Source organism: Trichomonas vaginalis, chromosome III, assembly GCF_026262505.1.
Source record: "Trichomonas vaginalis G3 chromosome III, whole genome shotgun sequence".
Lineage (NCBI taxonomy): Eukaryota > Parabasalia > Trichomonadida > Trichomonadidae > Trichomonas > Trichomonas vaginalis.
The window spans coordinates 20,320,244-20,345,452 of record NC_067205.1 but is presented as its reverse complement, the minus strand read 5'-3'; the positions used below and the strand labels follow the sequence as shown (position 1 = coordinate 20,345,452).

The 25,209-nt window shown below is 29.8% G+C and overlaps 7 protein-coding genes across 7 annotated transcripts, besides 1 other annotated feature; 4 read left to right on the top strand and 3 right to left on the bottom strand.

The window, feature by feature from the left end:
* Positions 1–568: 568 nt before the first annotated feature.
* Positions 569–7,684, top strand: TVAGG3_0734720 (platelet formation protein family; the record flags this gene model as incomplete). The annotated part of the gene is made up of 1 exon (XM_001327678.1): positions 569–7,684. One exon carries the CDS (start codon positions 569–571, stop codon positions 7,682–7,684), a length of 7,116 nt encoding a protein of 2,371 aa, XP_001327713.1.
* A 478-nt stretch (positions 7,685–8,162) lies between these two features.
* TVAGG3_0734710 (glutaredoxin domain-containing protein) lies at positions 8,163–11,003 on the top strand (the record flags this gene model as incomplete). Its single annotated transcript, XM_001327677.1, has 1 exon — positions 10,149–10,985. One exon carries the CDS (start codon positions 10,149–10,151, stop codon positions 10,983–10,985), a length of 837 nt encoding a protein of 278 aa, XP_001327712.1.
* A 488-nt stretch (positions 11,004–11,491) lies between these two features.
* On the bottom strand, positions 11,492–13,039 carry TVAGG3_0734700 (ribonuclease inhibitor domain-containing protein; the record flags this gene model as incomplete). Its single annotated transcript, XM_001327676.1, has 1 exon — positions 12,348–12,890. The coding sequence occupies one exon, from the start codon at positions 12,888–12,890 to the stop codon at positions 12,348–12,350; it is 543 nt and encodes a 180-aa protein (XP_001327711.1).
* A 433-nt stretch (positions 13,040–13,472) lies between these two features.
* On the top strand, positions 13,473–14,552 carry TVAGG3_0734690 (Metallo-peptidase family M12B Reprolysin-like family; the record flags this gene model as incomplete). Its single annotated transcript, XM_001327675.1, has 1 exon — positions 13,473–14,552. One exon carries the CDS (start codon positions 13,473–13,475, stop codon positions 14,550–14,552), a length of 1,080 nt encoding a protein of 359 aa, XP_001327710.1.
* A 1,808-nt stretch (positions 14,553–16,360) lies between these two features.
* Positions 16,361–17,664: a mobile genetic element.
* Positions 16,441–17,568, bottom strand: TVAGG3_0734680 (Mariner transposase; the record flags this gene model as incomplete). Its single annotated transcript, XM_051244662.1, has 1 exon — positions 16,441–17,568. One exon carries the CDS (start codon positions 17,566–17,568, stop codon positions 16,441–16,443), a length of 1,128 nt encoding a protein of 375 aa, XP_051091249.1.
* A 2,854-nt stretch (positions 17,665–20,518) lies between the features above and the next one.
* On the bottom strand, positions 20,519–22,080 carry TVAGG3_0734660 (ankyrin repeat-containing protein DDB G0279043 family; the record flags this gene model as incomplete). Its single annotated transcript, XM_001327673.2, has 1 exon — positions 20,608–21,618. One exon carries the CDS (start codon positions 21,616–21,618, stop codon positions 20,608–20,610), a length of 1,011 nt encoding a protein of 336 aa, XP_001327708.2.
* Positions 22,081–22,711: 631 nt separating this feature from the next.
* Positions 22,712–24,827, top strand: TVAGG3_0734650 (uncharacterized protein; the record flags this gene model as incomplete). The annotated part of the gene is made up of 1 exon (XM_001327672.1): positions 22,712–24,733. One exon carries the CDS (start codon positions 22,712–22,714, stop codon positions 24,731–24,733), a length of 2,022 nt encoding a protein of 673 aa, XP_001327707.1.
* Between the last annotated feature and the right edge of the window lie 382 nt (positions 24,828–25,209).

Below are 25,209 nucleotides of genomic sequence, written 5' to 3'. Positions count from 1 at the left end.
AGTTGTCACTTTTGAAAATTTCAATTGCGGTTCAAATCTTAAGAATATATTTTATACTCTAGTTCAAACGAAATGCAAAATTTATGATTTCGAATCTTATCGAAATAAGGTTTTGACAATTACATCAATGTGCTTGTTTTTAAAAGAATTTCGGCATCAAGTGAAGAATCTTCTATCAATCTTTGAGCACGAATATACTCCAGAGACTGATGATGATTCATTTCTGAAATACGCTTCAAATTGGCAACTTCCGCTTTTATCATCTTCTGAAATCAAATCTTTCATTGATAGTTTGCCATCCAAAACGTATATTTCCATCAATGATACACCTTTAAAATCAAAATTCACTTTTTCTGATTCAGAATTACAAATATTTCGAAATTCTTTTGGCACAGAGCAAAAATTTATTGATTTATCATTTCCTGTTATTGTCAAGAACTCATTTGCATACATATTTTCAGACTCTGACCTTGCAAAATTCAATGAAATTTATCAAAGTTTAATTTTATTTGATGAATCTTCGAAAAAATCAGATGCACAGACCTTACTATTATTTGTAATAGAAAATATGATAGATCATTTGAAAGAAACCTCGAATAGAGAAATTATTACGAAAATAGTTGAAAAGCTTTCCAAATTATCAGAAGACAACGACAAATTCTTTTCATGTTTATGCAAGTTATGCCAAAAGTTCTACAATAGCAAGTCAAATTCATACGCAGAGCACATTTTAGAAAAAATTTCAGATATAATTCACATTTACAATCAAAAAAGCTATACATACGATGATACAGTTGTATGTCAGATAGTACAGAACAGATTAAACCTATTTGAAATCTCAATTTACAAATGTTTTTCAGAAATCACATATAGAAAGCAAAATGAGTGCTTATCAGCTCTATTTTTATCATTAGTATCAAGTATACAAGATGTGTCGAACAGTAACCCAGGAAAATTTAAAATTCCTGAATCAACAAATTTAGAATTTTCAGAATTTACTGAGAAACCATCATATTCATCCACAGATTTCCAGCACAATGTAGAATATCAGTCCATATTCGATACAAAAGTCCCTGGAATCAATTCTTGTTTAAATTATTCTTCAATTTTCAATGAAAACTTTTATGAAAAGATCAAACTTGTTCAAATGGTCTTCCAGTCCGCAAAATCCTATTTAACGGACATTTTCTTCTCAAATATGAGCAAATATGGATTTTTGAACGATGATGTACAACCATATCTTTGTTTTCTCCTTCTTTTGCAAGAATCAAAAGGTTTTTCGACCGGTATCTTCGATGCGATCATAAACTATCGAATTTTTGACCCTTCGATTCATATGTTTTGTCCTCCAAAGGATTACGAGTACATTGCGTTCATCAGACAACTTGCATTGCAAACAGTTGTTGCAAAGATGCCTACGATGCTTCCAAAAGTCTTGGAAAAACATGTTAATCATCAATTTCTTTTTTCAGAGCTTTGTTTGAGGATACAATCGATGATAAAGAATGGTGTAGTCTTTGAAGACCGCCATTTCACATTATTCATCGAAGTTGAACACAAATTAAGAAAAATTTACGAAATTTCGGAAGATTACAGAGAAATCGCTATCAAGGCAAGATCTTCCATTTTCGTATTGATATACTCTATAATGAATAGCCCGGCAATAACAGAAGCAAGTTATTCCTCAAAATACTTTTCAACTTGCTTTTTAACAGCATTTTTCGAGCCACACTTTTCGGATCTAGTTTTTGAGAAGCTCCGATCGGTTTTTCAAGTGGCCAGCTCTGAAATTGAACAAACAACAGATTTCGTAGCAAATGCGTTGAAAACGTTAAAGTATAATACAAGTACATCTTATACTTCATCATTGGCTTCAAGATTATTGGCTTCTGTTGGTGATTCTATTCCTTTAAACACATCTTTGGCATTATATTGCGAAAATGTTCTTAAAAACGCAATAGAATACACTGAAGCGTTTCCAAGTCAAAGCTTCTTGACACAAATCATGCAGTTGTCCCTTCAAATGTTCCTTTACCACTTGGATTTCGAATATGATTTAATTACTACAACAAAAGTGTCAAAAATCATACGCCAATTGGAAGGACCTGAGTTATCTGATGCTATTAAACAGAAATTACTCTGTTTTCTTTCAGCATCTCAATCTGTTCATCAAAATTTTTTGTCATTGATCCGAAAACCGTCAGTTTTGACCTTAATGTTCTCTGTCTATTCATGTGGGAAGCATTTTAAGGAGCTTTTCAAGCTCTTAAACGATCTTATTAATTATTCATCGTATAATCTATTGATGATCCACAAAGGAGAGGTAGATTTGATACTTTGTGACATGGTATCGAACTTTCCAAACTCATTCTTCTTCAGAGGATGCGAAATTGACAACTTTTCCGATGAATCAGAGATAATTAACATGATTATGCCTTTGTTCAACAAACTTATTTCGATTAAATCATCTACAATTGTTGCACAAAGGATATTAAATATCATGAACCCGAAAGATGGTAAGTTTAACCCATTAGTTTTTCAATTTTTGAGTCAATTTTTCTTGACAATCAAAACTATCCAAAATTTACCTTCAATTTTGTATCCAATTGCCATGAACAAGACTTTTTGGAGTGTATCCAATCTGAACAAGAAAAATTTCTTCACAGAAAACACTATTTCTTTTTGGATAAAAGTGGATCAAGCGTTGGCAAATCCGTTAAACAAAAAACTGTCAATTTTGAGAGGAAATTATTCAGATGGACGTCACTTTTTCGAAATTTCTATTAGACAAAGTCATGTTTATTTTGAAATTAATTTAGGAGAAAAATCTGCTGAACTACAAATAGCGGAACTTGACAATTCAAATTGGAATTGCATTGCAATTGTTTTTAGAAGAGTTCCTGATAAAAAGAATGTTCGAATTACTGCAAGATTGAATCAGAACAAACCACAGTCATCAACAATAGATAGTTGTTTAGATCAAGATGATTTATTTTCAATAAATTTCGGAAATAATTGTGAAATTAATCAAATTGACACTGAAAAATTAATTTGTTCTTATCAAATATCTGCTGTTAATTGTTATTCCAAAGTTATTTCAAGTGAAGAATCAGATACTGTTGCTTTGAATTCATTGGACTTTGTTTTACCTAATGTTCCTGTTTTGTTTTCTTTCAATATAAAAGAAAAAAATCCAACAGATAAAAAACAAAAAACATCTGTTCAAATCCAAGAATTGTTTGGTTTACAAAATGTACATAAAATCATGCCAAACATTAATGATATTTTCAGTAATTATATACCAATGATTTCTTTTGTCCCTGTATTTGGAAAACTTGAGAATTCACCAAAGGATTATTCTTGTGTTTTGGTTGATTTCATTTTTTATTGTTTTGGAAAACAAATTTTGACAGTAATTGACGAAATTCCATTTTATTTGGCAAAGTCACCGTCAGAAATACTGACTTACCAGTTGTATAGAAGATTTTATAATTTGATTGATTTGTTTACGACTAATGATGAATTGGCGGTTTTTGTAAACAAAATTTTGATGAATGGCGAATTATGGGCAAAAAGTCCACCTTCGACAATACAGAAAGTGCTGAGTCATTGGTCTACTGCATTGATAGAGATAATTAGAGAAAATGACAAAATATTGAATATTGATTTTTATAATAAGATTTTGTCTGTTTACAGGAAATATTTCTTTTTACCTGATGAAAAGAAAACAAAAGTGAAAGAAATAAAAGAAGAAAACAACGATTATGAGAATCCAAATGAAATGTATAATGAAATGAAAGAAATAGAATTTGATAAAAATAATAATCTTCAAAATGAAAAAGTGACAAATGATCAAAAAGTGACAGAAAAACAAAATATTTTAGAAAACAAAAATTCTCAAAATGATAATAATTTAGATCAAAAAGTGACAAATCATCAAAATATTTTAGATGAAAACAAAATAATTCAAAATGAAAAATCTAATTTAGAAGAAAAAGTGATAGAAATTTCCGAAAATCAAGATAATAAAAGTGATCTTGATCAAAAATCTTTAAGTGAAAAAGTAACAGAAAGTGAAAATCTTCAAAATGAAAAGGATTCAAACAACAATGAAAATAATGTACAAAAAGTGACAAATAAAAATGATAATTTCCAGTTGAATGAAAAGACTAAAAGGATTTCACAGTCAAGTGACAAATCGATAGAAATGAAGAAACAAAACATTTCTAAAAATGGATTAGACTTGAACATGATTTTATTCTTCTTTGATAGATTGATTAGTGAATTATCACCAAATTTTTACAATGATGATTTGATCGAATTGTTTATTTCACATGGAATTTTCTGTGAAAACAAAACATTGACAAGTCGAATTCTTGGTTTATTACCAACACTTCTTCATTATCACAGGAAATGTCCAATTGATGTCACACAAATGATGCATTTAGTTAGTCTTCAAAACCAGAAAGAATTTATTTTCATTTTTTTATATTCTATCCAAGTTTTCTATCCATCGGAACTTTACAAACAGAGTATTTTGCTTGGATACCACATTCCTCAAGACATCAAATACGAAGACATCTGTTCATTCGAAGGCGAATTAAATCCATTATCCGCATTTCCAATTATCTTGATTGTTTCATTACGAAGTTCATCAGAAACACAAAAATCTATTTTAGAAAAATATGAACATTTAACAACAAACAAAGATAATTGTAAAGAAATCACATCACATTCACATTGGTACATTTGGTTTATCTTATTTGCATTACAAGTTGATCCAACATTGCATCCACGATCATCAGATGTTTTATCTAACTTGATTTTGTCGGATTTCGATTCCGAAGTTACTGAAAGGATATTTTCACATTTAGATGTCTTGCGAATCACAACAAACTTCCAAGTTATTAAAATCAAAGCATTAATTACTAAGCGTTTGTATGATTGTCTTAAAAGTGATAGCAAATCTATGCCATTTTTGATTTCATTCTGTTTCTCAACATTGTTTATGCGATTGACTCGGTCATTACACAATGATTCATTGATATCTATTGGATTTGATTCTAAGTTTCATGACGATTGGAAGAATTGTAAACTTCCAAACAGATTTCAAAAATTAACAAGTTTCAATCAGATCAAAAATGCATTTTATCTTCCAAATAAATTACATTGCTCATATCGATTACATTTAGCAGATAACACAAACATTCCTAACAGTCAACAATATATATTGAACATTTTGTTAGATTTGTTAGACAAAACACCACTTTTCACACCAATTCTTCATGTTATTCAGTTGATTTCTCGATATCCACGCGGCAACTTTGAGAAGAAATCATTGATTCTTAAGATTGTTTCAGAACGAGAGTTTTTAGTTTTACAAGGCTTTCTTTCAGAACGTTTTGATAAACTGAAAAGTATTTGTTCAATTATTCATTCGTTTTTTGACAACTTTGATTTTGTTTTGAACGAAATTAACAGTCGACTCAATCATTTGACCGATCCATCATTTAAATACTATGATGAAATCAAGGTAATCAATGAACGAATTTCTAATAACATTGTTCAAGATCAAACCGAAATGAAGAAATCATTGAAACATCTTAATAATTTTGATTGTTGTCAAATGAAACGAATCATTTCACATGATCATTTCCATGAAGAATTTCAAGAACCATCTAATTTTGTTCAAGGTCGTCGAATCAAACTTCTTAAAGAATATGAAATTTATGTTTATGTTGAAGACAAGAAACTTATTTTATATTATGATGGAAAGAAAGTTAAAATCGATCCAAGCGATGTTCAAGCTATTCTTTGGCGTTCTCCAATGCATATTCAAACAGGAGTTGAGATTTATCTTAAAACAGGGAAAAGGTATTTTATTGATTTTTCACCACATAAGAACAGTGTTTTCTTCAATTTATTGAAAGATTTTAAGTTTTCTAAGAAATGTATTATCCAAAATGTTCCATACAAAGAATTTGTTAAAGAACAAGATCTTCTTCATCAGTTCCAAAGTAGTCAAATCTCAACATTTGAATTTTTGCTCAAATTAAATTTGTTTTCAGGTCGTACATTTTCAGATTACAAGTTGTATCCTTTCTTCCCTATTCTTGAAATGAATTTCGATGGTCAATATACAAAACGCGATTTCCGACTTCCAATCATTGCACAAACACCAGATAAACAAAAATTCTTCAAGAACCAATTAGAAGACAAAAGTGAAGATCGATTCAATTTAGGAGTTCCTATGTCATCACCCATTTTTGTTGGTAGTTTCTTGTATCGAATCGAACCATTTTTAAGTCTTAACAAAATCTTGCATGAAAACAAAGTTGAAGATGAAGAATTCTTGTTCACAAGTATTTCCAATTATTGTAATCTTATCAAGACAACGAACGAAGACCGAGAAGCAACACCCGAGTTTTTCACACTTCCAGAAGCATTCAAAGGCTTTGAAAACAAATTTAATGATTATATCGAATGGGTCTACAACAATCGAAAAGTCTTGAATTCCAGTGGCATGAAGCTCGAAATCTGCAACTGGGTTGATTCTAATTTTGGCTTTGCACAACGAGGTAAATCCGCAATTGAACGCTACAATGTTTTCTTACCATTTTTGTATGAAGATGCATGGTCTAAAATCAGCGATAACGAGACTAACATGGCAAAAGAACTTATGTCTACATTAGGAATTGTTCCTCCACAGATATTTACCGAAAAGATCAATATTGATCAATTTTCAACACCATTTTCAGATTTAGAAATCTTTCGATCATTATCATTTTCACAATTTTTCTCTCATAATAATAGTAATAATAACAATATTAACAATACTAATAGTAGTAATAATTGTAATTTTGTTACATCAGAGATTTTCTTTGAAAACAACATTCAGAAGATTGTTGTTTTGACAACAGACAACAAACTTTGTATTTTAACATCAGATCTTGTCAACAAACACATTTCAATTGACAAGACTTTTGATGTTGAATCAGCAAAATTTTTAACATCATCATATTTTAGTTTTGTTTACTTAGACAATTCACACACATTGCATTTTCATTACAAACATCAAAACATCGAAATCAAAGAAACAGAAGACATCAAATTTATTGATCACGATTACAAGACTATCACAACAGCCACACTTAACGGCATTGTCAAAGTATACAAATCAGACAAACTCATTCGTCGATTTAATGTTTTCTGCGACGAAATTGTTTTCATCAAGACATCAGACAAATTTGGTATTGTTGTTACAGCTACCGCTGATAGTTTTTTGTCTATTTATTCTATTTTCGACGGCAACATCATCAACACAATCCATGTCGAAGGTTTTGTTAAGTGTATTGATATTACAAGTGAATTTGGATTTATTTTGTGTGCTACATCAACACATTTTTACATCATCACAGTCAACGGCACAGTTGATAAATCTATTCGTATTTTACGTGATATCAGTATGATTTGTTCATGGATTTCACCAATTTCATTTGTTGACTGTGTCTGCACATCAGATTCATCTGGTTCACTTACTATTTTTGAAGCATTCTATCCAGATAAAGTATTACTTACAGCATCATCAGGCTCATGTGTTACATCTATGAAATACGACAACAACCTCATGGGAATTATTACTCTTACTAGTTCTATGAACTTACTTTTCTTTCCTTTTTACTAAAATTTTGTTTTGTATTATTAAATAATATTTTGTCATTCTTTTATGTACATAACATGTGGTTTTATGTTCTACTCAAATTTTCTACAAAAATGAATATCCATGCTATAATTCAAAATTTTCACAAATGATTCTTCTCAAAGTTGCATTATCAACAACAATCACGTGTTACTGTTGTACACACACGTGATTATTGCAAAATAAGATAGTCATACTATGTAAATGACTGTCTTTGATGCAACTTTAAGAAAATCAAAAATGAATCTTCTGAAAGCTGCATTATGAGCAACAATCCCGTGTTATCTGTAATTTAAGAAAAAATTTAATCATAAGTTATCTGAGATAGATAAAATAATGTAGATCTGAGGTATTATGCAGAGTATGAGGTAGTTTGAGGTAGCCTGAGAAGGATAAGTTCGCAAAGATGGGGAAAATTTGAAAAATTATATTATTTAAAAAAAAAAACGAAATAATTAGCATTGTTCAAAGTTTTTATCTATAACAATGAAACACACATTCAATTAAACTACCACGCAATCCATTAATACGTGATTTCTTTTGATATGAATATAGAAATTGTTTCTCAAAATTCCTAAAATTTTGTAAAATTTGGCATTTTTTGACATTTCAAAAATTTCACATTCCATAATCTTAGAAATAAAGAGACCTAAAATGATTAATAATTGCGTCTAATAAATTTTTTCTGAAAACATAGGATACAACAGATATTTAGAATCAATATTAGAACGATATCACTTGAATTTAATTTAATACCTCAATTAACACTAAAATATTCTACATGTAGAAGATGTTTTCATCATGGAGAAGATCCTAATAGTATTTGGAATAATTATTATGAAGGAATTTATCCTCCTTCTCAAGTTTTTACAGGTGAATGCCAGCAAATCACAGCAACTGATAAGAAATGCTTCACATACATATGCACATTTACAAACTTACAAGAAAGAGCCATCAAATTTGAATCTATTTCAGATTTTTCATTTTTACTTTGCGAAAACGTTTTCAACAAAGGTCCAGGTACAGTATATATACTAAGTTCTAGTAAAAGTAACATTATTATTGATAAATTTTGTTCATTTGAAAGTAAATCAACAAGTGGTCAATTTACTTATTTCTATGGCAAAATCAACAGTACAATCCTTCAAGGATCAATTTCTAATGGAGGAAATAGCTCTGTAGATAGAGGAATGATTTACCAATACCAAGGTTTTTCATCACTTTCGAAAACAAACATTTCTAACTGCATTTCAAAAACAGCAACATCTTTTGATTATTGGTATGTTGAATCAACAACAAATGTTTCATTTTGTAATTTTGAGAACTTAGAAGCAAGTCAATATATAATCACTCAGTTTGAGAGAAGTGATGGAAGAATTGAAAGATGTAATTATATGAACAACTCCCAAACAAGTTCAAGTTTTGGATTAGTTTATGTTTATATAAAAAGACTTGATATTTTAGATTCATTTTTCCAAAACAATCTAAAGGATTATAAAGGAAAATTATTTTATTCATATTCAGGACAGATTTATATATATCGATGTAATGTTGATAAATATTCAGCTAATTCTTATTCTGTTTATGCATCAGAAATGATAACAGATCCATTTTCTAATGACTTAAATTTCATTAGATTAAGTTCATGTGAAGGAAAATTATCAATTGTTCATGATAAAGAACTTCATTCAATTCCATTTCGCCCAATGAATATCTTCAATCGACGTAGATAATTTGAAAATCAATTAATGTTGCTCTGATGACAATATAATTTTAATTCAATTTTTTGCAACATGAGTGAAGCATAATTGAAAATTAAGCAATATAATTGAATTATATGAGGACCTTGCAGAACAACTATTTGAAGTATAATATATATTCTGTTATTTTCAATTTTTGAAAAATTTCAAGAGAAAACTAAATTAAAATAAATACTTATTCTATATGTTTGTTTTTCAAGTTGATAAACTCATAAGTCAGAATCTCGGCTTCTAATGATAATTTTTACCTCATAGACTACTATAACATGTAATTCGAACTCTCCCAAATTGGAAACATTAGATTTGTTTGCTTTCAAACATTTGGCGATATTTCTCAAATTTTGAGATAGTTTAGATGCTTGTATCTTGAATGAAAATCAAGTTAAAAATCAAACTTTTTGAAATTGATATTTTTCGGATTCTTTTCGCTTTCTTTATCTAAGTTCGCTAATTTGGGAACAGAAAATATAACACAAATATTAGATAATAATCCAAGTAAGCGAGTAATTTTCCTTTTTTTCCACCCAAATTGTATTCATTGTCAACGAGCCAAACCAAAATGGAATGAATTCACAAATTTAGTTAATGAAAGTGAAGAAATACTTGCTGCAGAAGTGAACTGCCAATCTTTTAGTTCAATTTGCCAAAAATATCGCGTTCAATATTATCCATTCTTTTTATACTATGATATGGGTAACGATGTTCAACAAATATTGAATACACCTCAGTCGGCTGAAGCCTTACAGAAAATAATATCAATTAAAATTAACGCACATTTCAAGAAATTAAACGATTTCAATCAATTTACACACAAATTTTCTAATACATCAAATGAAACAACAAGTTTTATTCTCAGAGCATCAGATTCTAAAGCTTGTAATTATACAAAACTTTATTCGAAATCAATAATCAAACAAGTTTATACAGATTCAAAGTTTTATCTTATGAAAGATGACAAAACAGAATTGTCAGCTTACAGACATGGTTTTAAAACACATAGCATGAATATTTCATGTAATCAAATTAAATTTGATAATTTCATTACAAGACTCTCTTATCCAGTGTTTCCATATTTAAGCAACGAACTAGTAATGATGAATGTCAACCTAAATCGTAAATTAGTTTTAGTTATTTTGAATAATGAAACAGAATTTGAAAAATACAAGAATATTGCAGATGATATTATTGAGAGATGGCAATTATCATACATTTTGTACAACAATAACCAAAACATCATCAAGAATTTAGGAGTTAATCAAAATGATCTCCCTGCGTTTGCAATTCTCGTTGGAAGATCATGGTATCGATATAAAGGAGAACTCAATGATGAATCACTATCTAAATTCGAACCTAGCATGACTGACGAAATTTATCTTATTTTTGGAATTATTTTTGGGTTAGTAATTATATTGTTTATTGTTATTTTTGTTTCTACTATTTATATTTGTTTCTGTGACAAAGAAACACCAAAACAAAATAAGAAGAAATCAAGTTATTCAAGTGATGTTGAACCTCTTATTGCATAACATATTTTTATTAGAAACACATATTATTTTTTTGTTTGTATGAATAAATTTAGATTGATATACAAAATTTCAAAAAAATAATTTCCATATTTTTCAAAAAAGATTAAGATCTACTCATATATTTATTGTTTACATGAAGAAACTGAGATTCTGGTACGAATAAATTTAGATTGCTCAACGAAATTTTAAAAAATTGCAAAATATTCTAAAATAAGAAGGATTATGTGTTTTAATAGAGAGAAAAGTCGCTTGTAAATATAGTAACATGCTCAAGTATGCAAAAAATTATTCTTCATAATTTATTTTTTCATTCAAAAAAGTTTTATATTGGGAAATTTAAAAAATTCACATATGATAATTTCATTTTGATTCATAAAACTTATTAATTAATCCAACATTTTTTATATCAAATTGATAACACATTTTATCAGCTTAACCGATTAACAATTTCATTATCCTTAATATAAAACTTATTATGAAACAGAATTTAATCATTTTAGAATAGAAAAAAACTTAACTTTATAAATTATTTTATGGATCATCGTCTGAAATATCTATTTCATCACTAACTTGAATGACCAACTTCTTACGTCTTCTAAATATAATGACGACGACAACAATTGCTGCAATAACAGCAGCGACTGCAAAAATTGAACCAAAAGCGATTCCAATTGCTTTTCCAGCACCTTTTTCATTCAAATCATCATCCGGTGGTGTTGTGTTTGTTTCATTTGATTTTTCATTTGGCGATATTTGTGTTTGATCATCTGTTTTTGTAGAATCATCAACAATTTCTTTTTCCTCTTCTTCTTCTTCTTCAGTGTCGTCGTCTGGCAAAGATGATGATGAAGGTAATTTTGATCTATCTGGTAATTCTGAAGGAGAATAAACTGGATAATCCTCAGGAATAGGCCTTGGTAATTTAGCGTATTTGTTTGTGCATTTTTCAGAATCAAAATGTGTGATTGATTGGCTTCTAATTTTATTTTTATCTTGTTCTGTATAACCTGTAGTATCAAAATTACAAACTTTGTTTAAATAAAAAGCTCCTTGTCCGAAAAATGGAACTGTCTTTGGTAACTTTAGTCTCTTTAGATTTATGTTGTTAGAAAATGCATAATTGTCTATCTCAGCAACAGAATTTGGAATAGAAATCGATCTTATATCACAATTTTCAAATGAATTTCTTCCAATTGATTTGATTTTTTCTGGAAGAATAACAGTAGTTAGTTGTGGACAGTTATAAGCAATATAATAACTAATGTCAGTCACTCTGTTTGGAAGCTTCAAGTATGTCAATGCAACATTTTCAGCAAATGCAAATTGACCGATAAATTCAACGGTTTCTGGAATTTTCAAAATTCATATGCATGTTCCATATAATGCTCTATCTCCAATCATATAGAGGTTAGAAGGGAACTCTATTCTCTGAAGATAACTGCAATTTTCGAAGCAACTAGATAATAATGAATGATAATTGTCTGGGATTGTCACTTTTGTAATATTTGTGCATCCAAGGAATAAATGTGCAGAGATTTCCCTTAGATTGGTTGGTAAGTTAATTGATTTTATCGATTCGCAAAATGCAAAAGCGCCAATTCCAATAAATTGAAGATTCTGTGGGAAAACGATTGATTCTAATGAAGAACATCTTGAAAATGAATTACTTCCAAGTTGTTGAAGACTTTGAGGTAAAATTAATTCTTTTATATTTTTGCAATTATGAAATGATCTAAATCCGATTTTCTTTAATTGAACTGCGTTTGCGAAGTCGATTGAAGTTATGTCTGAATCAGCAAAGGCTTCAGGTCCGATTTCTGTGCAATCAGATCTGATAACTAGAGATGAGCACTGATTTGCTCCAACTAAAACAGTACCTTCGAATATCTGCTCGCATTGATTCATGGAAATATGCTTATTGAGGATGGAAAAGAAGATATGGTGTCGTATCATTATCAAAAATAAAATCTTTTACAAAATTGGCAAACTGAAAATTTAAATTCAATTTATTTGATTAAAAATAATTTAGTAACTATAGTTGAAATGTAATGTAGATACCCTATATAAAATTAAGTATTGACGGTTCGACTTTGCGTTATTTTTGATAAATTTGTGCAAATATTGTTTATCTTAGTGATTAGTTCTTATTGATATTAATCCTTTTTAATTTTTGAATGCACATTGAATTTGAGTTTATCGTCCTTTTTTAATTCAAATTTGTGTTCAAAAAAATTGAACTCTAAAAAATGTATTCGTTTGTGTTTTTTGTTCATTATTTTCAAATTTTTACATTGAAGTTCTAGGCATTATTCACATGATTGCCTTTTGATATTTTTAATATGTAAAAAATTAAGAAATATTCAATTTCATCTATTTATTTTGATGTTCTTTAGCTTATTTGAACACACTTTACAATCTAGTTTGCCATCATATTGGAGAGAAGGGAGTGGAGTGAAATGTGGGACGAAAATGGTTCCTTCATATGTAATGAACATTGATGATTTTCATAGAGCACTTTTTGCAATAGCAAATGAAGGAACAAAAGCAAGGATTGCACTTCCCAATCATGCTAATATAATAACCGAATATGAAATCGAACAGACACCTTTATTTTCAATGAAAACATTGAAAAAATATAAAAACGAGTTATATTCATTCAAAGGTGTATCCTTAAGTAATTCAGATGACAGAATTGGTATTATTTGGTGCTTCAATATTCTAAAAGTATATTTCATAGATCATTATCAAACTCTTGAACCTGTTACTCGTTTCGGTGAATACTTTATCTTTTATAAAGAAAAATATGTAATAACGAGAAGACTTAAAGAAGAAAAGCAATCAGACATTATAGAAGACTTGCATATCGATTCAATTATAAATGCAGAGTCAATTCCAAAAGATATCTTTACTCCAATTAATAATCCAAAGATATCACATATTGCGGAATATATGTCTAGTGTCAAAATTATCCGATTCCTACCTTTTCCAACATGCACTACTATACAAAAGATGCTTGTAGGAAGAGCTGTTCCAACAGGTGGATTTAGCGACGAAGAAAAGAAGAAGATCATATTTGTTGAAATGGCTGCATCTGTCCATTATATCAACCTAATCTTTCTTCCAGAAGTTTCTATTCGTTTTGAAATGGTATTCGATTTGAACATTGTATTGCTAGAGAATACTATCGAAAACATCAAAAAATACGCTTACAATCCGAACAAAATTGGACAATTTTCCAAGGATGCCTCATTTGTCAATCAATATATTGATGATAAAGATATTGATATTGCTCATCTAGTTCATTCAGGAGTTAATGAAGGATCAACAAATTTGAAGATGTTAAAACCATTTCATCGAGATAAATACACTGGAATTACAACTGACGATTTTATGATTTTTGGTTACTTTGAGCACATTTTTTGTCATGAAATTTCCCATCAGCTTGGAGCACCTCACACTTGGACTTATACAAATCAACAAGAACATCAACAGGAAGGATCAGGATTCAAGGGGATGAAAATATTTTTATTGCGGTTAACACTGCAGATATTACGATCAATTAAATAAAGAATTCATATTATAATTCTCCTAATTATACTAATGACCATCTATTAAAATTAATGAATTCATTGCGAACTTTACACTAATTTTGTTATGTGAAAAATGACTCTTCTAAAAGGGAAATATATTTTTGCAATTTTGTTTTCAAAATGATTTCTATTGAGATTCTCTATCAACATTTTAGAATGTGTTTGTTATGGAGATTTAAGCTAAGAATATAAAATTAGAAATTATTCAGTATTTCGAGATTTTAGGAAAATTGAAATGTGGATTGTGCTATTACATTTTGGTTTGTAGTATGTAAGAAAAGTAAAATTTAAATGGCTTTTAAAATTTTAAATGTAATTTCAAATTTAAGGTCGGCAATCCAAAAGTGGGGAAGTAATCTGAATTTCTGGTATTAAATTTGCTAATACATTGATTGTTGGCTTTATAATACCATAAAAAAGCAGTAAAATTGCATTCTTTACTTTCACATAAAATGAAAAAAGTGACATTTTATAAAACAATGTTCTTGATATCTTAAATTTTTGTGTCAATATTATCTGAATTTCTCTTAAGATCTGACCTTCCTGATGATAATATTGATTGGGAAGAATTTAAACTTGAATTTGATTATTCACAATTGGAATTTGATAACTCAGGTTATACTTGCCAGTCTCCATTTGAAACTAAAAATTGGAATGGCACTGATTATACATGCCCAGGCACATATACTTACACAGAAAACAAAGGAAGAAATCTTAAGATAACATTGGGTGAAATTTCTAAATTCATGAAAACTTTCATTTAGGCGCCCAAGGCTCCTGATTCAATTGATATTCCTAATGTGCCAAGTATTGCTCCAAATATCCAAAAGACAATTACGTCTGGAGCTCATTTAATTATTACTGTTATTATTCGACCTTTTAGGATTCGTAATGAAAACAATGTTAATAGGATGTTTAGTAAAATCACATCTCAAGACCAGGTAACACATCGCCCATTAACAGGCATTCTTGTCCTTGATCAAGAATATTTTGATGATTTCCAGAATGGATTTTCCACACCCACATTTAATAATTATTATTATCAAAAATTTTTAGCTCTTACATTCCGTATTATGGGGATAGATAATACTGTATTTGATCAATATCATCCTTATAATTCCAATGAACCATACGATTCAAATGGAAATACGTGTACAGTTACGAACCAATACAATAAAACATTTAAATACCTTAAAACGCCATTTTCTCAGATTTTCTTCGCAAACCACTACCGGAGTGAACGAGCAAACCATGATCATAGCGACTGTTATGGTATAGAATTAGATGACTTTTCAGAACGTGATGATTTTCTCGATGCAACTCAAAGCTTTTCTTCGCCTGCTTCAAGAGTCTACTATTCAGATATCAATGCATATGCAAACTTCTACATAATAGCATCTGATAGAATTAGAGCGAGTTTAAATAAGCGTATTACAGATGTTACCACTGCAATGCTTAGAGATTCTGGTTTCTATAAAATTAACATCTCAAAAGCATATCCACTTATTTGGGGAAACCCTGAAACAGGAGTTGCATTCGATGATTTCTCGACAGGGTCGCCGAGAAGCTGGCCTCCTGATTTATACTACATCACTAGCAATTCGCAATCACCTTTAGTGCCAAGTTTTGATTTTAAGATGAGACTATTAAGTATAAATCTCCCTTCATCAATCCCAACATGTCCTCGCAACGAGTCAACTTCCTTCTGCTATGCACAGCAATGGTATCAAGGACCATTGAAAGATGGGATGAACATTGATTTATATAATTTGGCTTTCGATTATATAGGGTGTCCAAAGGTGTGTTTAGCACAAACCTGAATACTGCGAATAGAAATAAACAAGTTACATATATATAAAGTTTATTTAAATATAATCACCATTGGATTCAATCACGCGTTCGCAGCGATCGATCCAGGCTTGAAAGACACGCTTTAAATCATCATGAGAAAATTGCTCAAATTGCTCTCTTACAAAATTTTCAAGATCATCTGGACTCGCGAATTCGCGTCCTTCAGCTCTCTTTTTTAGCGTGCCGAATAAATAAAAGTCAGAGGGTGCAATATCAGGTGAATAAATTGGGTTTGGAACAACTTTGACATTGTTTTCCACCAAGTAATTCATTACCTTATGACTTTTGTGAACTCTTGAATTATCAAAATGAATTGCAAACTTTTGTTTTTGTTGTTTGGATTTCTCAAACTCATCAGAATTGATAATTTGAGTAAGAACATTGTCAATTAGATACTGAGCATTCATCGTATTAGGTTTTTGAAGAATATCAATTGCGATGATGCCATTCACGCCCCAAAAAACCGACAACATCATCATTGGTGTGTCAATTTTTTTCTTCGGGAATGTTTGCGGATTTTCATCCTTCGGGATCCACATGATTTTGGCTTCTGTTGCATATTGAAACCAAGACTCGTCCCCTGTTACTAAAAAGCGAAACTTCTTGGATTGATACGCACCCAATATAGAGAGGAGCTCTTTCGAAGATTGGACTCTAGATTTTTTTTGAACTGAATTAAGGTTGTGCGGAACCCAACGTGTATACGCTAGTTTGTAGTTCAAATAATTGTGCAGATAATAACTGACTGTTGTACGTGGTATCTTTGTCATCTCCTCTATCCTTCTGAGTGATGCTCTTGGGTCTTCATCTAGCGCTTGAAGAATTGCTTTGATTTTTCTTTGATCCGGCGATTTTTTGTCAATTTTTATGATGGGCGCCTTTTTGTTCATGAAGTGATACATCCTAACATGATACGTTACAGTGGAATAGCTAGGAGCATCCATACCGAAGCATTTTACCAATGTCTCGTAGATTTTTTTACAGTCTTTGCATTTTTTTGCAAGAGCGAGGATGTTTTCTTTATGATTCATTAAAAAAATGAAAAAAATCCCGCCAAAATTTCCCGCGAAACCGCCTCTTGTCTCAAAATTCATTTTATATCCCGGCATGGCGCCAAAATACAACATACTCATCATATACATATATTCATATTTTTTATTATATATTTATAATCAGCATATATCTCCTTTAATAGTCTCATATAGAGCGCTGTGCTAAACGCACCTTTGGACACCCTATATTTACCAACCAAGATATTATCAAGAAAGTATACCACTTTTAGATAATCAGGCCTTTATTACCATAAATAATGGCTTTATTGATTCAAAACCTTTTAACTTCACTTGCAATGAAAATAATTCGATTACATTTATGCCAACAGGTGCCAAAGCATATACAGAATTCATATGCGAAAATGCTGGCCAAAATTTTGCATACCAATCTGGTCCTATAGATACAACTGTTTCCTGCCCAGATCCCAAGATTTTCTGTAAAACTATGAATCTTGTATTGAATGCCTTCACAGAAGAAACTAGTCCTTTCAAGAAAATAGAAATAATAATTAACAGTTCTTCGCATCCAATTGTTCGTACTTCAGCTTTTCATCCAGCTCAAATGAAACTTGGTTTCTGTCGGTATTCAATGCCATTTATCTACCAAGGAATTAAAAAATAATAACAAATTTTATTAAATTTTTTAATACCTTAAGGTATTAACAGTTCTTTACATCCAAATTGAGAACTTCGAAAATTAATCATGTCAGTTAAAATTAATATGTTTATCCATAATCATGTTGAAGACTTCGTTCTAAATCAAATCTTTTTTCAATAACACTTTGTTTCTTTCTGTAATAGTAAATGGCAAATCCAACTATGGCAACAATTAAAACAAATAATACAACCGAAACAGAATAATATATCAGTAGCTTCCGATCTTTATGATGACTGTCATCATCTGGAATTTTGCATTCTGGTAAAACATAAGATTTCACATTTATTAATTCAGTACCAGAACAATTAATAACTGTAATATTTAGTAGTTCATAGAAATCTTTGAACCAATCTAAAAGGGTGGAATTAATAAATATGCAATTCATTATTATTACATTTAAATCATAATCTTCAACATCCTGCTGTTTTAAAAAGTCGGTATTATCATAACTTATTGTATTGATATAATTGCAATATTCGATGGAAGATTTGTACAATGATATAAAGAATCCTGTTAAAACACTTTCTTCCTGGCAATATCTGATTGATGTATTTTTGGCCATATATACACAATACATCGAAAATATTTTTGTTGTATTTATACCAGTCACATATGATTGCGCTGCAACTCTTACAAAATCATCATCCATTGGTGAATTAATACTATAAACAGCAAGCGACATTCCATTGGCATTTTTGAGTTCTGACCATATTGTACTAGAGTTAAAAGATAAATAATTATAATATCCAGAGTTTTTGATACCGCAAACATGATTAATTTCTATGCGGGCATTCTTGTAATTTATATCAATGCGACCTGTTTTCACCTCTGATTGACAACGGTAGAATAAAATATTTTCAATTTTTATAAATGGACTGGAAAAATCGTTTATATATGATGGTTGTTGGATAGAAATGGCAGAACCTTCATCCCCCATCATACTAACATTTATCAATTTACAGTTTGTTATCTCCATTTTTTCCTTGATGAGAGTATAACGAATTGAAGAAATTTGAACATGATTTGAGTAATTTGTGCCTGTATCAATTTCTGGACACATTATAGGGTCTATTTGAGGATATGGAATAAATGCAGTATATGAAAAATTAGTAAATGAATTATTTGTATCTTCAATGTTATTTTCATTGAATGCTATTTGAATATCATTTATTGTAGTATTTTTAAAATAACAATTTATTAAATGAAATGCATACATCTTCTCAATATTACAATTCATAAAGTATGTATTAGATATATTAACATTGTTACTATTATATCCATCTTTATAGTCTAAAATTGAATTGGCAAAATAATTGAAATTAAAATGAACACCAGATAGAGATGAAAGTATACGAGAATGTGATATATTGGAGTAAGTTAATAATACATTGGAATATCCATTAATAAAATTATTTTCATTTTTGCCAAGTTCAAAGCATAAGTTCGTAAAATTATGAGTTTCTGTCCAAAAGTAAATAACATTTGCAAGTGGAGCATGACAATTGCAAAAGCAAGACCTGTCAACTTTAAAATTTTTTCTCAAAAATGCAAAAATTGCCCCACCGTAATTATTTCCCTTGTATTATTCACTTTTTATAATGCATGAATCGAAGATTGATTCTGATATATTGAGAAATTCTTGTTCTTTTGAAGAAATTGAAATGGCACCACCGCCTGAATATGAAGTAATTGAAACGAAAACGCATTGAAATACAGAGATAGAATTTTCTGTAGGTCTCAACCTACTAAAAAACGTTTGTCTTTGATACTTTTCCATCAAACAAAATTTGAAATAACCTTTGATTGAATATCTGTCATTTTATTGTAAAAAATTCCACTTCGAGATAAATGTATTCATTTCAATAATAAGACACTAATTTGAATTAAAGTCAAATTTGTCATAAAAATTGAATAGTATTTCAAATATTGAATAAATCTCATAAGACATTTTACTACTGTTTTGTGGAATAGCCATTTGACCACATGAAGGCATATAGAGACTTAATAGAAAGAATGGCATAGTCTTATCCATTATGTAAAAAAAATCTTATTGAATAATTTTTTATATTTTTTATTAATGCCTGCTTTTGATAATTTTTCGAATAAATTTATTTAATTTGGTTCACATACATTAATCTCCTTTAATCATTTAAAATTGATAATTATTTTGCTGTATGTTGAATAAATGAATCCACACACCAACCTTTTATCCCAAACATGCAAATAACTGTACCATTTTATAGAATGCATTACGTTGAATCAAATTTGATAGAATTGAAATTCGAGATTCCATTAATGCTTCATCACGAACAATAGAGTATGAAAAATTTGACACAATATAATTGTTCTGACTCTTTTAAACTAATACTATAGGTTGCAATTATTACAATGAAAAAATCTTCTCAAAATAGGGTGAAAAATGATGTAGTAATCAAAATAGCATGAAAATTTATAATATATTTTTACAACAACTAAGCCATTGATTCTAATATAGAAATAGTATGAGAATTTTCTACCTGTTTAGCATATTTTAGAGGAATATCACCTCCGTTATTCTTTATATTCGGATTTGCATTATATTTAATAAGTAAATCAAAGATTTCATTGCAATCTTCTCCAAATTTTTCAACAAAATGCAAGGAAGTCATTCCATTCTTGTTTTTAGCGTTAACATTTGCATTATATTCAAGCAAAGTTCTTGCAGCTTCAAGATGTTTGTTCTTAACACTGATTATTAAAGGAGTATTTTGGAATTGATCTGTTAACTCAATATTTGCGCCATTATCTAATAGAAGTTTAATAATCTTACTATTTTCGCGTTCTGTAGCAATGCAAATTGGCGTTGAATGATCTTCTGACATGTAATTTACATCTGCCTTATTTTCTATAAGTATTTTAACAATATTTCCTCGTTCTGATATGCAAGCGATTAATAAAGGTGTTCTCCCGAACATATCCTTTGCATCTACTTGTGCTCCACGTTTAATTAATAAATCAGCGCATAATTCGCAATTATTAAACACAGAAATAGTCAAAGGAGTATTTCCCATATTATCTTCAAGATTAATGTCACCACCATTATCAATCAAGTACTCAACAATGCTAGAAAAATCAAAAAATGTTGCTGCTTGAAGAGCGTTTAGTTTTGTTGAATCCAGTGTATTTGGATTTGATCCCATGTTAAAATACTTCTTGAAAAAGAAATAAATGTTTCCTGTTGATAAACTGGAACGATAAGAATAATCTAACTGGTATTTATCGATAAAATAGTCTGCAACATCATCAGAATGTGTTAGTATAGCAAGCTCAAGACATTCGTTTGTAATTCCTGTAATGTTTTGTTCAACTGTGTTGATTATAAAGAAATTTCCACCAATTATTGCTGCTTTTAGAGTATGAATAGATGTTTTAGCATTATTGGCAAATAGGTATTTAAAGCATTCTTCTGAACCGAAGAAAGCGGCTGTATCTATCAAAGTCATTTTTTCATAATGAAAATAATTGTAAATTGCATATATTTGATCATTGTAGTTGAAATTATCATCCATGGACGATATTTTGATCAGCTCTTGGACGTTGTCTGTTGCAAGGATTGTTTGAAGAGAATTTTGTTCGTATTCTGGTATATTTGAATGTAGACCTTCTATTATTTCCTTCTCAATTAGGAAATTCTCAAGTGTTTTTGTGAAAATAAAAGCTTTCATCTTGTGAATTTTTAATTTTTCGGCAATTTCTAGAAGAAAGTCGCATATTATTTTAAAATCTTTAGTTTTATATATTGTCATTCTACCTAACAATTCAAAAACCATTTTTACTGAATAAATTTTTGATGAAATTGAATCTAATACCTTTATCACTGTATCATGATAACTATCTTGATTTATGTTAACTAATAAGTCGATCGATGCTTTGAGGTTTTGCGCAAACTGTGGAAGGGCTGGCTCATCACACATTCAATTTGGATAAATGAATTTTATAGGTTGAATAATGACCGTATTCAAAATTATATTTGTTCGTAGTCTTGATTTAATATTAAAAATGAGAGGTAGATATTTTTTTTGGAATCCAACATTTCAAATCATTGTTTGTTAGATCATGTTGCTTAGTCAGTGTTATTTGGGCATATTGTGATATTCCCTTATATGAATAGCTTATAGAAGTTAATTTGCAAGATTAAATTTTTATATCATTCTGAATTTTCAAGAAATAGCTAAAAATTTGTTTCATTCAATTGTTATCCATCCAATTATAATGTTCGTCTTTGAACAATGTCAATATAAAATACACTAAGAGGTACAAAAAAAATTAACTTTTTAATAATATTATCTTGATTTTCAATTATTGAAAAAGTTTTTAATGATTTTTAAATGATGGTTCAGTTCTAATTTTGATTGCTTAGCATATTTACATTTCAGATCCGAAATTTATTGAAATTTCAATATTGAATTTGATCGGAATATCAAATAAAACCATCTTTTATAAGCCCTTTCGTCGCTGATATATCAAACAAGAATTCCTAAGTTTTGGATGGTTTAGAATAATCGGATCAATAAATAAAAAAAATTTTTTTTATAAATGGATAAAATTCAGCAAATTCTAAAAACAAGCACACCATCTGGCAAATTTTTGATATCATTTGGCGAGCATGAGCCAGTAGAGATGGAAATAATATCACGGTTTGTTTTTCTAGAATTTGGATCTGTAATTCAAAAAGGAGTTGCATTTTTATATGACTATGCAGCTGCAGTTAATATCGGAATAGATTCAGATCACTCAATTTACTTCAATTCAAATAATTCTTCCAATCCTTCATTTAAAATTTATTCATCAAATAAACAAAATATAGAAATCATCTCACACCTAGCTTCAATGGCACAAATTTCATATAAGGAATTCCTAAAACTTACACGTACCGTTAAATTTGACGTAAAAGAGCACATGATTTGCCAATTTCCAGATTCCCCCTTTCCACGACCAATTCAACTTCATCTTAAAGATCTGAAAGCGATAGTATACGAAGGTAATGACGTTAAATGTGAATATTTAATAACACAACGAACAAATTTTTTATTTCCTCCTTTCAAAACTCAACCTATGTTCGGACTTACAAACAAACCAGATGACCTGTTATGGTTCATAGTTCCTACTTACGAAAAAGTCGAAGAATGGTTTTTAATCGTTTCTTCGATCCAAGAAGGACTATCATTCCAAAAAGAGAGCCTTCTACGCAATATGTCTGTAGAGAAAATAGTAGTTACGCCTATTAAATCCGAAAAAGATCAACCAACAAAAATTTCTGAAGATCAAACTACAACTCCAAGTACTCCACCTCAAGAAGGTCTAGAAACAAGAACTGTTACTAATAGTAATAAGAAGAAACATAAAAGAATGAGTATTGACGCACCAACACAAGATCCAGTAGTTAGCTCTTTAAATATAGCTTCACAGCGTAGAAAACAACGAATCAACGAGTTAATGGATGAATCAGACAAAATTACAGAAAAATTAAAATTAAAAATTTCAAGATACACGCCAAAAAAGTATGTTAACGAGATTACAGCTCCAACAATTGATTATCCTAGCCAATCTGTTAAAGACAAAATCGATAGCAATTCATTTTTAGCTGAAAATCAAAAACAAGTAAATAATGAACAGCAAATCAGGCAAGAAATATCGAGATTGATATCATCTCCGTCAGTTAATATCAGTAGATACTTCGGTTCTTCATGTAATTATTCTCCTCTTTCTGTAAAATTTGATTACGATCCTTTTGCACCGGAATCATTTGTTGCTTCCTTCATATCAGCAACTCCATCCGATTCTTATATCCTTTTAATGGCTCTTGTTAAAAATGGAGCAACAACAAGCGCATTATCTCCAATTTACAACTGTACAAGCGATGCAAGCGAAGGACCTATAGCCGAACTTGCTTCTATTGTTGATGCCCACATCAAAGATTTATTTGATTTCATTCTTGATGAATTAAATAATTTACATTCGTATTATTCCCCAGCAGCTCTAACAAGAGACTTCGATTTAATTAAATATCTAAGGGAACTTCATAAACCACTTGAAAGGCCTGCCAATTTCCCAGATTCTCTGCCTTTTTCATTTGAACATCGACCAGTTGAAGGAATAAGGCATTGGATATTTAATATTTTATATGAGACACGTATGAAGAATCCAGATACCCGTAAATTCATATTCCAATTATGCCGTTGTCTCTCGAAATTCTTTTCTCACTACCTTATCTCTGGAACTGTCGAACAATTCTTACGCCAACTTGCATCAGAAAGCAACCAAAGCTATCTATGGTCCGCTCTCAAGAAAAATCAGGAATGGAGCCTTTCATGGTATCTTTTCTTGCTGAAATTATACAAAGAAGACACATTAATTCAATGGTTCTCAGAAATATTCAATAACCATAAGGCTACACTACAGAAATCATATGCTCCATGTTCATCAGTTCTTGATTCAACCGCAATTAATACTGCGCTATGGTGCTTATCACTATTTGTTGATCTCAAGTTACCAGCTGACTTTGAAGAAGAAAAATCTTCTATTTCTTTCATTTCATTCTTTTCAAATCTTATTTAGATTTTCTTTTTCTATTATCTTTATTTTGTTTTGTTTATTTTTATGGAGGTTCAATTTGTGTGCCTCAGTTTTATAAATTATGTTAGTTTTGCAATTCAATATTTTTTTTATTTAGTGTTTGATTTTCAATGTATTCTCATTTCTTTTTTGTTAGTTTATACGATATTTATACCTATTTATTATATACCCATTCATGCTTTGCAAGATAAAGTGTAATTTTTTTTTTTGAGTTAGCACGGGCTAAAAGCAATGCATACCATCATTGTACTAGTGAATGTCATAATATTTCATTGTAGAGCTTTCAGATGGCTTTTCGGATTTCAAATTGCCATTCGCTTTTCAGAGATATTCGGTCCTTATTGATAACATCATTAAGCTTAAACCGAATCTATTTATTCACTTGTTAGTCAATATATATTAGTGACCACTTATAAAATGCTGTTTTGATGTGAAATATTACAATAATGATAGACAAT